This window comes from Protopterus annectens, chromosome 12.part0 (assembly GCF_019279795.1).
Source record: "Protopterus annectens isolate FY-2018-M chromosome 12.part0, PAN1.0, whole genome shotgun sequence".
Lineage (NCBI taxonomy): Eukaryota > Metazoa > Chordata > Ceratodontiformes > Protopteridae > Protopterus > Protopterus annectens.
In genome coordinates, this window is record NC_056746.1 from 523,687,447 (window position 1) to 523,704,849 (window position 17,403).

Consider the following 17,403-nt stretch of genomic DNA (forward strand, 5'->3'; position numbering starts at 1 on the left):
GCAGGGAGTCTACAACAGTACTTGTAGTTTTTGCAAATCTTGAGTTTTATCAGAAAAATTCTTTGGAGAGGTGAGCAAAGTAATAATCCCAGACAGAGGGGTTAGAACAAACTGTCAAATTAGTAGAGTTGGAGTACTTAATAGTTTGCCAGTTAGGGCATTCACTAAGCTAAAATGCATTGTTTCTGTGTCAGTGGGATGGTGGAAGAAAATGAGAGTTTGTTCACTCTACAGCTCTTGTATGTGCTACTGTATTTGTGTGATCTGATCAAAAGTAGGGAAAAAACTTGTATTGGTTACAGCGTCTGAAGGATGATGGCAGCTGAGTATGATTCTGGCTGTACCACCTCCTGAGTTAGTGTCTTGGTACTAAAAGCCGTGTCATCTGACAAGACTATCATCTTGTGTATGGTGTCAAGGATTACCTAACTGAATTTCATAATGTGTAATAGGCTTGAACTTAATTTTGAACTATTCTGTTTAATACCTGTAAAGATGATAAAGAAGTGGGTACTGAGGGAAGCTGCTTGTAGTGATTGATGCTGGAATCCTACATGTAAAACACAGTTACTTATCCCCACTACATTAATGTCCATATATCTGATAACAGAGTGCCAGGTACTTACCCAGAATGTATGAACTTGTGATGCTAACATACTGTTGTGGGAGTATGCATCCCAGAAGGCTACATCTGTCTCATTTAAAATATAACAGACCAACACTGCCCCATATTTTATGAGGATCTCATACGACGTAAATCAGCAATTTTCTTGTGTCGCTGTACTCATTTGGCTATATGAAAGGATTACACACTGTTTGCTGTGATAAGTCTATGTATTCCAGGGCACCATCAAGCTAATATTGGCACTAACCCTTCTTTGGAAAGGACCATTAAGGGCAAGTGCATTAGATTCTGCCTGAGATTATGAGTGGGGACACCATCTTACAGTGCCCCAAATACATGGTAGCTGGTCACACTAAGGTCACATCCAGTCATTCCCACAAACTGTAAAACCTTTGAGAGGAGAACTCTCTTCAGCCATATCAGCTCCTGGTTTAGATCAGAAAGGAAAACAAATCTCACACTATTGTGAAAAATCTTCTAGTAATATGAACTATTAACACATCAAAACAGAGGGATCTCAGGAAGTCTAACAGGGTAGGTAAATATTCCATTTGCTTTTTTAAATGTAGTTTGTCAGAACCACTATTCTTTTATCTAACTGTTGTTCTTGTACTGCTGCCTGAATAAGACCTACAGTTGTTCTTGATATGGTTTGATCTCTACATCTGTTCTGGGAAATTTGTTACTAAACATCTTTCTCTTGCCTTCTCTTTTGTCAGTTGCTACAAGCGCTCCAGCAAATCTCAGACCCAGACATCTCAGAAGAAAAAATAATTCAGTTCAGTGATGAAATTGCGCTGCTAAGGGACTGTCTGATGACATTAGAAATTCAGTTGGTCGACCAGTTGGAGGTAGGACTAATGATAAAGGAGAGCTTTCATGTATTTCATTTTGTGTGCACAAGTTCTAGGCTGACAAATTATAACAGGGCTTACCGCATGGTGTCCTTAAGCTTGCTCTGAACAGGTGGTGAGATTTATGTATTTCTGTGAAATGAACTGCAAGATTCTGAGCTGCTCTAAACTACTGTTCAAGGTGGAATAAATATTTTTTTCAGAGTTTCTATCTTTATTCATTTTCATTTGTTAACTGGGTAAGAAGAGTGGTCCAAGGACCTTTTATATGACCATATTTTTCTTTTTTGCATTGTATAATTACTACTAATTTTATTTTGCAGAAATTTCTGTCTTTCCTCCCGCTATGAACTCCCCTTGGTACAGTTATTTGAATTACTATGGTAACTCAAAAAACATAATAGCATGTTGGAGTAGGCAGTTACAATATGTAATCTGGACTACACAAAAAAATCAGAACTATAATTAAACTCTTTTCTAACCCTACCATGAAACTAATCTCTCAAAAATACATAACATTTTATATTTAACTATCATAGTACTGATCATTCCAGGTGATATTCCTAGTAACCCAGTCCTTTGCCTACCTCTCCAGTATGTTTACTTCTGCTGCAACTCTCTCAGTCAACCAATAGAACAATACATTCTGTGTTGCTTCTAGAAAGGCACAACCTCAAACAACCATCTTGCCCTTCTTAGACATCCAGAATCCACACAGTTACACAGTAGCATTTCAAATAAGCCTGGCAAATTCAGTATAGCATGCATAAACATAAGGGTCTATATGATGTTATCGAAAAACGTGTTTATCGAACACATATTCGCTAACCAATAAACAGCGAAAACACTAATCTCCGAACTGCCACTTCAGTGAATTTTTTCCCAGGGGAAAGAAATCACTTGGCCAAACAAAAACAAAACAAACTTTCAAACCCTACAAAGTGGGGGGCTTTGCCCCCACACACCCCCCCCCAACTAAATATACCAACTCCGAAATCGCACTACAGTGGGGAAAAGGGCAAATTCCTGATGACATCCAAAAGTTTTTTTCCCCTGGGAAAAAATTTACTGAAGTGGCCGTTTGGAGATGTGTTTTCTCTGTTTATTGGTCGGTGAATACATGTTCGATGAACAAGTTTTTCGATAATGTAGTATAGACCTTAAATGTAAGACACATTAACAACAAATGGGCAAACCTAAAAGCATGGATTCTCCACTACAAACCCTCAATTCTTGTAGTAACAGAGATCTGACTTACGGAAGACTTCTGTGTATCATAATACATCTGATTAAACTGTTACACCTTTTATGACAAGTTTATGACCAGTTCATTGCATCAGAGGTTATGCTTTCCTATCATTTAAGCTTCATGTGTAAAGATGTACAACATAGATAGATACTGACCCCAACTAGTTAGTTACACATATCACAATAAGCAATACCCTACAATTCTGTGTAGCACTGTTTTATATGCATCCTCCAACTTTAATATAGCAAATAGAACATTAATAATAAAAGAGAAGAATCTAATTATTTTGGTGACTTTAATGCTAAATGGCTACAAAACTCAAAATTTCATTTAAATAAGATACTGTCATAGAATAACGAAACAATTGATCACTGCTGTTATAAGACCTCAGTTTCAATCTAATGCCTCATCCCTATATGACATTCTTATTTCTAACCTCACACAAAAATTTGGTGACCTACTAACTCTATTGTCCCTTTTTTCCAACTGGTCTTTTAAAGCAGTGAAGCTTATCAGGTCATACTCTGGCAGAGAAGATAATAACCTCCTTAATGAATTTGAATACATTAATTAGTATCACTTACATTCTGATAACAAACCCATTACAGCTTTGGCTACATTCTGCTATACACTTAAATCTTTCCAAACTGGATTTCCCATTAGACAACTAAGATTAAAAGGTTTCTCCTGTCCCTAATTTCCCAAATAACTTAAGCAAAAGTTTAACCAATGAGATCAAATGTGGAAAACCTGGAAATCTGACCATTTAAAAAAGGGTCTATATCACGTTGTCGAAGTTTTACAACTTTGAATGCTATATGGTCGAACCCATATGTTTGAAGTTGTAAAACTTCGAAAACTTAAAAAATAAATAAATAAAAAACCTACCTAACGGTTGTAAGCAGGGGGGCAAGTCCCCCTGCACCCCAACCGCCGCTCTTTAACTATACCAACTCTGAGATCGCACTACAGTGTAGTAAAGGCAAATCTTCCCTTTCTGCACTGTACTGCATTGTAGTGCAGTCTTGGAGTTAGTATATTTAAAGAGTGGGGGGGGGGGGTGTAGGGGGTGCAGGGAGGCTTGCCCCCTGCTTACAACTGCCAGGTAATTTATTTATTTATTTTTTAAGTTTTTGAAGTTTTACAACTTCAAACATATGGGTTCGACCATATAGCATTCGAAGTTGTAAAACTTCACCAATGTGATATAGACCCTTTAAAAAAGGCAGCCTTTTAAGATCTGAGAAATTATGTATGCAGTATTATGAGTATTGCTAAAGACAGATAAATACTTAGACAAAACACCTTATCAGAAGAGCCTAAAGCATTCTGAAACTCATTGAGAAACAGACAACACACAGACTCCAACTCTTCCAACTAATCTTGATACAGACACACTGACTGCCATCAAGGGCCTTAAAATGAACCTTCTCTTCTACTCTTATTGTAAATTAATCCAGGGCCAATCTTTCAGCACCAAATATTAATAATTTTGACCCTAAAAAGTTCCTATGCCCGACTTCAGCACAATCACCTCTAAATCAGGTTAGAAAGCTCTAGATCAAAAAATCCAAGCCCATGGCACCGCTATACATCAGGTTCCTAAAACTGGCTTCTCCACTGACTGCAAAACCTCCTACCCACATTTTTAATTTAACAAAAATAATTGCTTTTCCATAGCTATTATCATTGCATTTATTATTCTTGTACTAAAGGATAGTTCCTCCTAAAGGCCCTTTGGATTTTAAACCCATTAATATACTTCCCACTCTTGCTGAACTCCTTGAAAAATTGCTCTATGACCAACTTACTAAATATTTTAACAAGTATAACTTACAAGATTAAAATCAACATGATTTCAGTCTTGTTTATGATGGCTAACTACCTAGTGATAAATCAAATATGTGAGGTTGTGGAGAGGACAATTGGCAGGCGCTATATTTGTTGACATAAAAAGAGTTGTTAAATCTGTTAGTAATTCTTGGGGACCTTCATTCAAATGGTTTTCCTCTTACATTCACAACATTACTTTTCCATTTACCTAAAAAAAAAAATCTCACTTTATGAAATATTAAATTCTGGAATCTCATAATACTCTGTTCTAGGCCCTTTAGTGTTCCCTGTATTTATCAAAAAATCTATCATTAGAACTGACTTCCATCAATTGTACATTGCATGCAGGTGACATGATTTTATTTGCCACAGCTGGGGCAGGGCTAGCCACCCGATGGTATGAACACTGGCTCTAGATGATCGTCACTGTCACCCCAACCCCATGTATGAAAATGAAAAAAAGGGATTGTGTATGGATGGATGAAAACCAATTCTTTGAAATCCTTCAATAAAAACTGCAGGCTAGTCTCAGTCTTTTGAAACTGGCTGATTGATGATAGCTTTATCATAAATAGCAACAAATCTACCCCCATTGTATTTGGTGCAAAAAAAAATTTTTCCAATACCCATTTCCTAAAAATATTAGATCCACTGGGTTCCCCAATACCAAAGTAACTCATCAACAATACCTAGGTTAAACTCAGAATCAATACCTGCCCTTCTGTCCTCACATAGACCAATAGACCAGACAGTGGATAAAACACTGAAACAGCTAAAGTTGGTTTACAGACTGTCCACCTATTGAAATTTGATTTTGAAAGGCAGGTGGAATCAATCAGAATACTGTTTATCCATAACAACTCTCAACTTTTCTTATAATGGGACCAGACAGTGTCCCGGGCTGCGTCCTACATGAACTCCAAGAAGAGCTAAACCCAAACATAAAACTACTGTTCAATCACAGCCTTACTACAGGATATGTACCCAAAGAGTGGCGTACAGCAGCTGTGGTCCCTCTCCACAAAGGTGGTGCCTCAACGGATCCTAGAAACTATCGCCCCATAAGCCTGTCTAGCTTGGTCTGCAAAGCTATGGAAAGGATCATCATGGACCTCATAAATAAAGATATTGGGGACCTACAGACACTGGATCCTACCCAGTTCGGCTTTGTTAAGGGCAGATCCTGCCTCTTAAACCTGGTTGATTTCTTTGAAACAGTCACCAAGGCCATTGACAAGGGGAAGGTGGTCCGCACAGCCTACCTGGACCTCGCAAAAGCCTTCGATACAATACCCCACTCGGGCATTATAGATAAGCTCACCAGCTTAAATATAAACCCCTATGTCACTAGATGGGTTGCAAACTGGCTCAAGGACAGAACCCACGTCAGACTCCAAACCAGTTACAAGTGGCGTCCCACAAGGCTCAGTCCTGGGACCTCTCTTGTTCAATATATATTTCTCGGAGGTACAGGCCAACACGGAAGGACTGTGGCTGACCAAGTTCACAGATGACTGCAAACTGGGCGCCATAATCGACTCTCCAGCCGACACAAGCATCCTCCAAAAGGGCCTCATAGAAACAGACAACTGGTGCCAGAGCCATGGCCTCAAGCTAAACGCCAAAAAGTGTATAGTCATCCCCTTTGGCAAAAACAAAGTGCCCACAAATTACCACATAGGTGGTAATCCATTAAGTACAGAAGAAGTAATTAGGGACCTGGTGACCCAAGCTGATAGCAATCTCTCATTTGACAACCACATGGCCAAAGTGGTTAGAAAAACATTTTATATAGCCCACCTAATCATGAAGGGATTCACATCTAGATCAGGGGAGGTCATCGTGCCTTTTTACTCATCCCTCATCAGGCCCATAATTGAGTACAATGCCCCTTTTGGGATGTACCTTACCAGACACCTGCAGCAACTGGAAAGACCCCAAAGTACCTCACCAAGAGGATCAAAGGGCTCAAACAGATGCCATATGCTGCCGGTTAAAGAAACTCCAGCTCTACTCAGTGGCATACCGCCTGTTCAGAGGCAATCTGTGCCTGACGTATAAAGCCATGTCCAACCCGGAATTAATGGACATGCTGCACCTCAGAAAATCCAAATCCTATCGAGCTACACGCTCGAGAGACTTGAACCTCAGCACTGAAATAAATAGGACATGCTGGAGGGACAGATTCATAACCCAGAGGCTCCCTTCACTCTGGAATAAAATCCCAGTCCAGGTTAGGCAGAGTCCCTCATTGACTCTCTTCAAGAGGAATCTTGATGAGTGGATGGGAGATCGTAGGTTTACCCAGGGTATCACTTCTGTGTCACTGTTAGACAGAGGCACAGTATACTAACCTCAAAAAAGGGCATAGCAAAATTAATTTAAAATGGGTGGCGAAAGCCAAACACATTCTGGCTAGGCTTATAAATGCCCTAGGGCAGATAGCCTAGTATGAACCTATGAACCTATGAACAGTCACACCTTATAAACTGCTACTAACAAATATCATTTTATAATTTTATTTGAGCCTAGAGAGCTTCATTATGTATATTTCAGAAGGTAAATTTATTAGTTCACTGAGCAGGCAGCAGTGCTTCTCAACTCGCTTTTATTTGAAACTACTTTTTAATAGTTATTGTCTCCACCTCTATCCCCATTCCCTCTAGACTGTGCAACAGAGAACACCACATACTCTGTCAGATCCACTACTGGTGTGTCCCATTAACAAACTATCCCATCAAGAAAAAAGTTGAAAAATCATTCACAAAGATTATTCCAGCATTATGAAATTAGTCCCCAATAACCTAAAATATCAAACAGATTGTACCACGTTCAGAAAAGAAAGTTGCTAACTAACATAAGAAAAGAATATAGATAGATCTATTTCTGGTATTTGGGCTAATTAATAATTGCTTCCTTTCCTATAATCCAATTTTTGTTTGCAAATACTTTTCACTTAAACCAATTGACTTAACATATTAAAATCCCATTCCCAAATGCTTTCAACTTAACTACTATACTCCTCTCTCGGTATGCCCCTCTCTCTACACCATTTCCTAATACCCTCTAATACTTTATCTCTGTCTCCTAGCGGCCTCTTATCCATAATCGATGGCTGCCCATTCCCAGTACTTATGTTTTCCCAGTTGTTTTCATTATCTGCTACTTTTCAGTGTCAATAGGAAAAATAAGATGTGTATTTATTTCATTAATACCAATATAAGCACACTGTATTTGATGTGATCATTGATGTTTAACGGACATGTTTCATCCTCTTAACAATTATTTGTTTTCAAGTTTAGTTTTCAAAATATTTTCTTTTGTTTATATTGTAGTGTAAATGTCAGTATGTATCATTTATTTACAGTGTTTTATCTTCTAATCTTTTAGGTATCTGTCTGCTATGTTTTGCTAAGTAAGATTTTTCTATATATTGTAATGTAAATGTCAGTGGTATACTATTGTAATCGTCTATTGACTGGAGTTGTAGCTTAACATGGCTCCTGGACCACTTCACCCATCTATTTAACACGTTTTAAATACAAAATAAAAATTAAATTAAATAAAAAAACAGAATGTACTTTTTGGTAAATGACTGTTTTAGGTAAGAGTACTAACACCATGCATCCATTTTCTAAATCAGTTGCCACGGTGTCAGTCTTATGACAGCAGGTAAAGCATGGCAGGTGTGACTTCCTTTTTGCCAGCTCATTCTCTAGGATCCTCAGACTTTACCAGGCAAGTTGGGAGCTATAATTTCTTCATTGTTTTCTGGTGGCTGAGGACCTGCTTCCAGAAATCCATGTCCGGTGCATCTCCAGTGTGAGGTGCTAATAGGATATCCTCTCCACTGGGCACCTCAACAAGATCAACTAGCTTCTCTCAACTTGGAAAAGTAGCAGATCCACTTTGAGATCTCGGCAGGTTGGTGTTATAATTTTGGCAGCCCCCAGCAAATGTCATGTTGTGGGCCCCCTGGACACTTTCAGCCACTCTTCCTAAGCAATATTTTAATTCATTTTGTAGAGTTTCAGGAGTAGTGTACACAGACTGCACTGTAGCTACAATGCTCTTACATTAGGACAGGCCTGTGTACCACACTATGTTGGCGCATCTCACAGAGGAACATTCACAGTTACTGGCATTTAGTTACAATATTGATGCATTACAACAACTCTATGCACAGTGCTGAACTTAAAAGAGAATAGCACCCAAAAACTGAAAATAAAATATGTTTTTCAGCAAATCTTGAAGTTTTCTGCATTGCTAATGCCTCTGTATCAAAGTAAATGGTTAATGTTATTTTCTAATTTGCTATACCCCAAAATGATTTGAAGGAAGCTGCCATGGCTAGCATTACTTTGTTTTACAGTCAATGGCTTCGCCTTCCAAGAAATCCTTAAGATGGGGGCATCAGTGACTGTAGTTTTCTCCCTCTCTCTTTCTCTCTCTCATCAGTTGACAACATTGCTGTGGCTCCTTACTTTTCACTAGCAGCATCAATCCACGTTTTTAATTAATCTGCTTCCTTTGATTTTCATTAGTGGCCATCTCTGTTACAGCATTTTAACGAATGTTTGAATGACAGGCTTGAAAATGTAGCTCAGTTAATTGTTCTTTTCTAAGTAACAACCGTAGTTCAGTGTTCAAGTGTGAGAAATCTGACCCCTGTGATTAATAGGTGTTACATGGGCTGAGATAGTTAGTGTTGCATTCACAGTTTTAAATACTGTAGGTAGTATTTAGTCTTTGATGTTAATTTTCTTTCCCCAACTCCAGAAAAAAAAAAAACATTCACTTTGCAGAAATTACAGTGTAGAAAAAATGCAAAATAATATATTGACAGAAAGTAAGAAGAGTTGGACTAACATATTTATTTGCTTTCTTTCTTTCTTTCTTTGTGGCACTACGTTTTATTACAAGGAAAGACGTTTGCATCTAAAAACTAAGCTTGAAACCCCTGCCTTTCTTCAGACTCCAGGCTACACCATTTATCTGAGGTGTGATGCTGGCAATCTGTAACTGATAAGGCACATTTAAATGTTGTTATTTTCTTTAATGGCTCTGTTGTTGAGATAAGTGACCTAAGTTAATTACTGTGCCACTGTTAGTAGCTGTTGTGATGAGACAAATGCAGGAAAGAAAGGCAAACATAATTATTAAATTATGTTTTTTTCTGTATGTGAAGTGTTTAGTCTTGGATTACAGGGAAGGAAAAACACCTTTTGGAAAGAAAAACTTGACTTTTGAGCATAGTTCTCCTTTAAGTAAAATGGTGCCTTAGGGATTGACTACTGCTCCCCCCCCCCCACACACACACACACATACACATATCCTGCAGTCCTCCACTCTGATTTCCCCCCATCCTGGGCTCTTCACACCATGAAACCATGAACATTATTTTTTTATTTCCTTTTCTCACATTTTCAGCTTTTTCAAGAAGCCATAACATTCTGTAGACCGTGAAATGCATTTTATTTATTTTTTCTTTTTACACAACCTTTTAATCCAATGATGGTTTGAACATAAATTATGATTAAAGGAAATAATTCCGTGTTGCTCTTTAGCTTCCCTTACATCCTTTTAACACACCTTTCCTGACCAAGACAGTGCACCAGCAACTGTTTAGGAAATAATTCAATTAATTCAGGGCCCCCAGAAGCTATACATTTGCATTTTAGAGCATTTTCCCATCCTTTTAATCCAATGATGGCCCGAACAAAAGTCATAAGTAGAAAAGAATTTTGGTCTTATTTATTTTTTCTTTCAGGGCAGATATAAGTTGTGTACAAGGTTTAATATTCACAGCTGTCATAATAATATCTCACAATTAACTAACAAAACAGTTGTGAGGATACACACATCCTCTCTGAAAATATTGCCTGCCCTACCCCCCCCCCCCCCAACAAAAAAGTCACTGCCTGTGCATCCCTCTGCTATTAGATTGGGATGAAAGAAGAGGTTCAAATGGTCACACCATGTATTTCAAGTAACTGCTGTCATACATATACATAGCATACCTTCTCACCCTTACCCCCCCAAAGGCAGCCATCAGTATATGTGCCTGATGTGCTATTGTAGAGAAAGTGAAAAAAGTAACAATGTTTGTGCTAGAAAGTGAAATAAATTATAACCACCTTGTTACTATTAGACTGCAACTCATACACACATGGCCACATACACCAAAACACATGCTACGGCTCTATTAGTTTTGCACTGATTTCAGCAGATACCAGTACATTATATAACACTTGTACTTTCACACCAGAGCAGAAACTGTTGTTTAACAAGCCATCAAACGACAGCAGGGTTAAGTCACTTTTATTTACCTTATCAAGGAGCAGTGCATACCTGTCACTCTGATTTCACAGAATGTCCCTGATTTGTCTCATAATTTTGATCCTTCCCTTGTAAAATAGTTTGATTTGTTGGTAAATCATTCAAGATTGCGTCGTTTGTTTGCGTCGTTTCGGCTTTTCCCAGTTAGGGGTGGCCACAGCGGAACTCCGGTCCGCTAATGATTGGCAGTTGGTTTTTACGTGCCGAGTTGCCAACCCTGACACACAACCTTCAATGAAGGTACGCCCATTCACGCATGTCTCCACGCAGAAGACGCTCTAGCTGAGAATCGAACCGGACAGCATCTTACAGTGAGGCGACAATGCTACCGCAACACCACCACTGCAGTTAAATCATTCAAGATTACATTCTATAAATCCCTACATTAGAGTTTCATACTTCTTACTGTCCAATATTTTGTATTATTTAAACGTGTTCCTGATTTTGAGCCATTATTCTGCTGATTGTTTAGGCTTTGCCCAGATTTCTTGAGCAAAGAATTTGACAGTTATAGTATCTGGTATTCTGCCAGTATTTATAAAACTCCCTGAAAGAGAGAATCATCCCTAGAGATCAGAAACATCAGCTTTCCTTAAAATCCCAGGTGAGGACTGAGATAGATCACGCTGGGCTGCTGATCTCTACTGCTTACCTTGCTCATGTTCAGTCACTGATTACCAGCTTATACTAACAGGGTCATATCACATCCCTGCTTTTGATAAAGTACGTAATTGGAAAATGAATAATCTTTGTTTTTTTTCTTTTGTTCTCATTCTCCCCAACCAGCAGCTGCTTTTGTGGAGCCGTCACACACTCAAAGATGATTAGGGGGTCCCTTGCAGCCAAGGGTATTGCAGGTGCCTAAAGCCAGCTACAGTGTTAGTTTTAGTGGAAGGGATGCTCACCAGCAGGATTTAACTATGTCAATGGTACTGTCAGTGGTAAAATATTTAATGAAATTGTGAAGCCTGTTCCTTGACAAAAGACTGTTACTATTACCAAAGATATCTTTCAGTTTTAAAGGAGATATAAATAAGAGTTATTATTGCCCACATGGTTTATTAAGTACATGAGACTGCTGTACTAGCTTTCATTGGTTTGACAAGCATGTTTCGTTGGTTTGACAAGCATGTAAGGTCACTTAACTTAATGGAGGAGCCTCACTACTCCCTATGTATTTTGGATTTTAAGAACTATGTAGTAGTGGTCTTTTGTTGAACTAGGCTAGTACTTTACCTAAGTTTACTAAATAGTGATATTGAATCTATCTAGCCTATTCTACCATATTTTCATTGCATACTCCTGCTTCTCAGCTAATTGATTATAGAGTGTATTGTTTGATATTGTTTATCTGACTAGGACCAATTTTTACTTGGCTCAGCTGCTAATTTAATGTTTTCTTTACTACTTTGTCTTCTTTCTCCCTTTGTCTACCCAGCCTGGCAAGCTGCCTGTCCTGCATTAGGGTTGAAAACCTGCCCTACCTGACAATCTCGATTCCTTACTTTATATAGTACCTGCTGTCTCTTCCTAACAACAAGGAATAGAGGCTAACTTCTCCCTGAATTCATCCCCTCAAGGAAGCCAGAAAGTATGTTTGTTGCTGTGTGTAAAAGATATTTTATCTAAATTAATTAGGTATAAAACTTGCTCCTCCCTGCCAGGATAGCCAGCAGCCATACTCCTCTATACTTCTCTACCTCCATCCCTTCCACTCGTAGCCTCTGCACTTGACTTCACTTTTTCCCACCCTTACTCCTAGATCCACTTTTTCCCTCCAGGAGCTACTGTAGCAGTATAGTTTTTGCCCACTAGATGGCACCCTTTTCCTTTCTCATCTAGCCTACAGCTTCAAATTAGACTCTCTTAGGTTACTAGCTTTTACCTTACTAGTTACATTGCAGTCCCACTTTACCCTTCCAAATTCACTATAATTCTCTTAACTACCCAACCTACTCAGACTATCATTACCTCTATTACCTCCTCTACCTACCGCCACCAAACTTACCTCTAGCAATCAGTATTCCACTGATTGTTTTTCTCAGGTTTTCTTCTTTCACTTGACTCTACCCGCTCTTTTCGCCCTGCGGGCTCACTCCGCTCCCCTACCCTACCCCCAAATCCCACCCCCACTACATCTGACCTTATACCTCTCTAACCACTCCCACTTACCCAATTATCCTATCCCATCCCACAAGTCATTAAGGCACTCCTTTCTACTAAGTCACTCTTCCTAATTCATCACAAATTTTACCTTTTCATTCTCCACCCTCAACATCTTCAGCTATGCCTATTTCACCTATATCAACTTACCTTAAACCCCTACTTCTGTTCTCAATTCTTCCTTTCCTTTTCCTTCCTTATACACTTACTGCCTATGAACATCTTAGTTACTCTAGCTTCCACCTGCCCACAAAACAAACATACCTTCCAGCTCTATCAGCCACCCTTAAACATAACATCTACAACCAACTATTTCCTCCCAAAGTATCACAGAGTCACCCATATTACCTATAAACACCACCAAGTCAGAAAAGTCAAAAGAGGACACAATATACTGAATCCTTCTCTATTCCACCCACATAGACTACACTTACACCTCCTACTAGATGGTGACATACATCCCAATCCTGGCCCTACCAATATTAGTCCTGCACACCCAGGTACACCTTCTCCCTCTCCCCTTCACACTGTACAAGGCCTCATAACTCCCTCTTCATAGCTCACTTAAATATACGAAGTGTGAATAATAAAGTTACTCACCTTCATACCCTACTGGATGTACATGACTTTGACATTCTCCACTTAACCGAAACATGGTTAAAACCATCAACCCAAAACCATGAAATTACCCCACCAGGATGCAGTATTTTAAGAGTGGATTGCCTTAACAAGAAGGGTGGGGGGGGGTGTAGCCTTAATATACAAAGCATGGCTCCAACTTACATTACTAGATGCTCAGCCACCATCCAATACCAATTCTGAAATTCTTATCACTAAGCTACAACTAAACTCTTGCAAGTCTATCTTCATTTTATACTCATATCTTCCTCCAGGTAATAACATCAACTCCCTAGAAAATATCCTTAGCTGTCTGTCCACTAACTATCCACAAGAAACCATTGTGCTAGGTGACTTTAATATAGACTGGAATACCTGTAATTCTGATTACCCAACTAACCACATTAATCTACATGGCTTCTCCCAAACTATCACCTCACCTACCCGAACCCACAAACCCACCAACAAAGAAACCACCCTAGATTGGATCCTTATAAATACTCAGTCCATAACCTATAATGTAGGCTTCCTACCAGATGACATTAGTGATCACTCTCTAACTTATACAATTCGGCAAAAGAGTAATACACCCTGCCCTATAACTTTTAGAACTATGCGCTCAAATAAACATTTCAACCCTGAACACTTCCTAAATGAACTGAGTGCATGCAACTGGTCACCACTAAAACACCTCCAACTTGAGGAAGCAGTGGCATACTTCAATTCCAAGTTCCTTGAAATCCTAGACTACCATGCCCCTTCTTGCACTCTCAGGAACAGTATCAAAACAGCGCCACGGCTTACTAAAGAAACTAAGCAAAACATTTTGCTAAGAAACAAATTCTGGGCCAAATGGCGTAGCTCCAAAGACCCATCTGATCACTTAAAATATAAATAACTAAGAAAATCTACTAAAGCATCAATACTATCAGACAAAAAAAACTTCTTCTTCCAACTTCAACAAACCAACCATCAAAGTCCACAGAAATTCTAGTCAAGTATCAATAGACTCCTGCATCCAGGCAACTCGAAAACACCAAGCCCATCTGGAATTACCCATGACACTCCCAAACAAATTGCTGACTCCTTCAATAACTTCTTTACTGAAGCTATCCAGTCACTTGCTAACTCTCCATCTCATACATCCTCTAATCTGCCCTCCTCCTCATACACCTCACCACCCATTTTCAAACTCCACCCTGTCCCCACATCCCTCATCTGTACCCTCCTACAAAAACTCAAACCCTCTACCCCCTCAGCTGACCTCTTACCTTCGAAATATCTTCAAATATCAGCTAAGGTTATTGCTTACCCTATCTCTATCCTAATAAATAGAACCATTAATGAAGGTACGATCCCAGCCATCTGGAAAGTCTCACATATCATCCCACTACATAAAGGAGGCAACTACACAGAACTTTGCAACTTTCATCCAATTGCCCTACTCTCTCCCATTGCTAAAATTATGGAAAAATGCATCCACCATCAACTATTAGACCACCTTCTCCAAAATAGCCTATTAGCCAGCTCTCAGCACGAATTTTGACCTTTCCATAGCACCACCACTGCCCTCCTTTCCTTCTCTGACCACATTAACAAAATTCGCAACAGTAACACCCTGTCCTCTGCTATCTTTATTGATCTTTCAAAAGCATTCAACATGGTTAACTATCAGCTACTGTTGAATAGTCTTAAGTCCCTTTCTTTTGATACTCAAGCACTACAGTGGTTCAAGTCCTACCTAAACAACAGGTAACAGGCAAAGCTTTGGGAAAACACTTTATCCTCCCACCTACCTGTCACCCTTGGTGTACCTCAAGGATCATTTTGGGCCCCCTTCTATTCTCTATCTTTATAAATGATCTATCTATTAGTATCCCCCAAACTGTAACAATACAATACGCTGACAACTCCACATTAATATCCTCAGCCACAGGGCCTTCTGAACTGCAGTCTCTCGCCCAAAATACCTTTGAGCTTATAGAAGAATGGTTTCTACAGCAGTATCTCCTCCTTAACCCCAAAAAGACGAAACTATTGCTATTTACACCTACACAAAAGTCCACCCCACTTCACTTCTCTATCAAATCTAAAAATGGTACAGTCATATCTCCTGACACTACCACCAAACTCTTAGGAATAACTATTGACCATAGCCTTAATTATGATACTCATATCAACACCACAATAAAATCAGTAAACCGAAAATTAGGCTCCCTCTATAAAATTAAGCCTTTCCTTACTCCCATAGCTAGAACTACTATTGCCCACACCCACCTTATCTCAACTCTCTTTTATGTCTCTCCTATATATACAAATGTATCCAAAAGCAACCTCCACAAGCTGGCAATTTCCTACAATAATATTGTCAGATTTGCCACCAGCTCCCCTTTTAGAACCCATCACTGCCAAAATCTGAATCAACTGGGTTGGCTCGAATTGCATAATCAAATTTTATTTCATCAACTGATTATTGCCCATAAAACCCTTTATCATCCAGATAAAACACCAATTTTCACAAGTCTAATCAGCCCATATAAAAATCTTTCAAACCTACGCTCAGCTAATAAATTTCTTGCATCTGGACATAAACCCAACAATAAAGCAGGAGATTCCCTTTTCTCTAACACTGTGGGGAAAAGTTGGAACCTACTTCCTAGTGAGCTTACATCTCTGTCTTCTACTACACTTTTCAAAAAGAAACTCAAATCATACCTTACAAGCCACTGGCTATGTCCCTGTACTAACCCTGACTAAGAATTTCTCTGTCTATTTTCATCATTATCAGTTTTTCCTACGCTATTATTCACTTTATTGCTACCTTAAGGCTTCTACCTCCTAGTTGTACTTACTGTACCCAAGAAAGACAGAATTGACATCTCTCTGAATCTTTCATGTGTTTATCCCCCTCTACTAACTCTCCCAATCCTGTTTTTATCTAGTCTGTTCTCATGTTCCTTACTCTTTATCTTGAGCTGGGAATCTCCCATATCCTTCTGAATACTTTCTTTACGCAGTGTTTACCTTAAAAAAAAAAAAAAAAAAAAAAAAAAAAACGGGTTATCTTAACTCATGTTTGTTCTACTGTATTCCATCATGTATGCTAAATTACCTTGTAACACCTGTTTTTGTCTGACAAGCTATCTGTAACTTTAATGTTCTGTAACTGTTTTTTTTTTTTTTTCTTCAATATAATTTTTATTATATTTTCCGATATACATGACAAGTATAGAAAGATAACTGGCTTTCAACTAAAGTACGTTACATACAAACAAAACCAGAAAATTTAAAGTACCAGACATATGAATTGCAGCGTTAGTACATCAGTTAGAGATAAACATAAACTAATATAAAACAGTATTTGGTGTTCACTTGCTTTGTAAAAGTAGTGATACACTTATTAAATTCAATGTTCTGTGTCTTTATCTGTTTTATGTGGAGCTTTTCTCCCTGGGCCTCTACTGAAAATGGACATATATCCAGTTAGACTAACCCGGTCAACAAATGTAAAATAAAATAAAATGCGTAATAAATAAATAATGTTATAATATTTCAAAATAAGATAACTTGCTGTGATTGGGGACCCCTCAGGACCAGGGGAGCTCCCAGCAACTGTAGAGTTCTCTAGTGCCTAAAGCCAGCTATGCTTCCTGGATTACGGATCTCCTTATTTTATCAATGAGTGTCAGCACAGCTACATGCAATGAAACCTCATTTGTGCC

The 17,403-nt window shown here is 38.7% G+C and overlaps 1 protein-coding gene across 1 annotated transcript in view; it reads left to right on the forward strand.

Moving 5' to 3' along the window:
* The window catches only part of DRC3 (dynein regulatory complex subunit 3), a 557,555-nt gene that overhangs the window by 291,173 nt on the left and 248,979 nt on the right, over positions 1-17,403 (forward strand). The window contains exon 8 of the mRNA XM_044089663.1: positions 1,345-1,476. Within this exon, the coding sequence (XP_043945598.1) occupies positions 1,345-1,476 (132 nt within the window). The remainder of the gene's footprint in view (positions 1-1,344; positions 1,477-17,403) is intronic.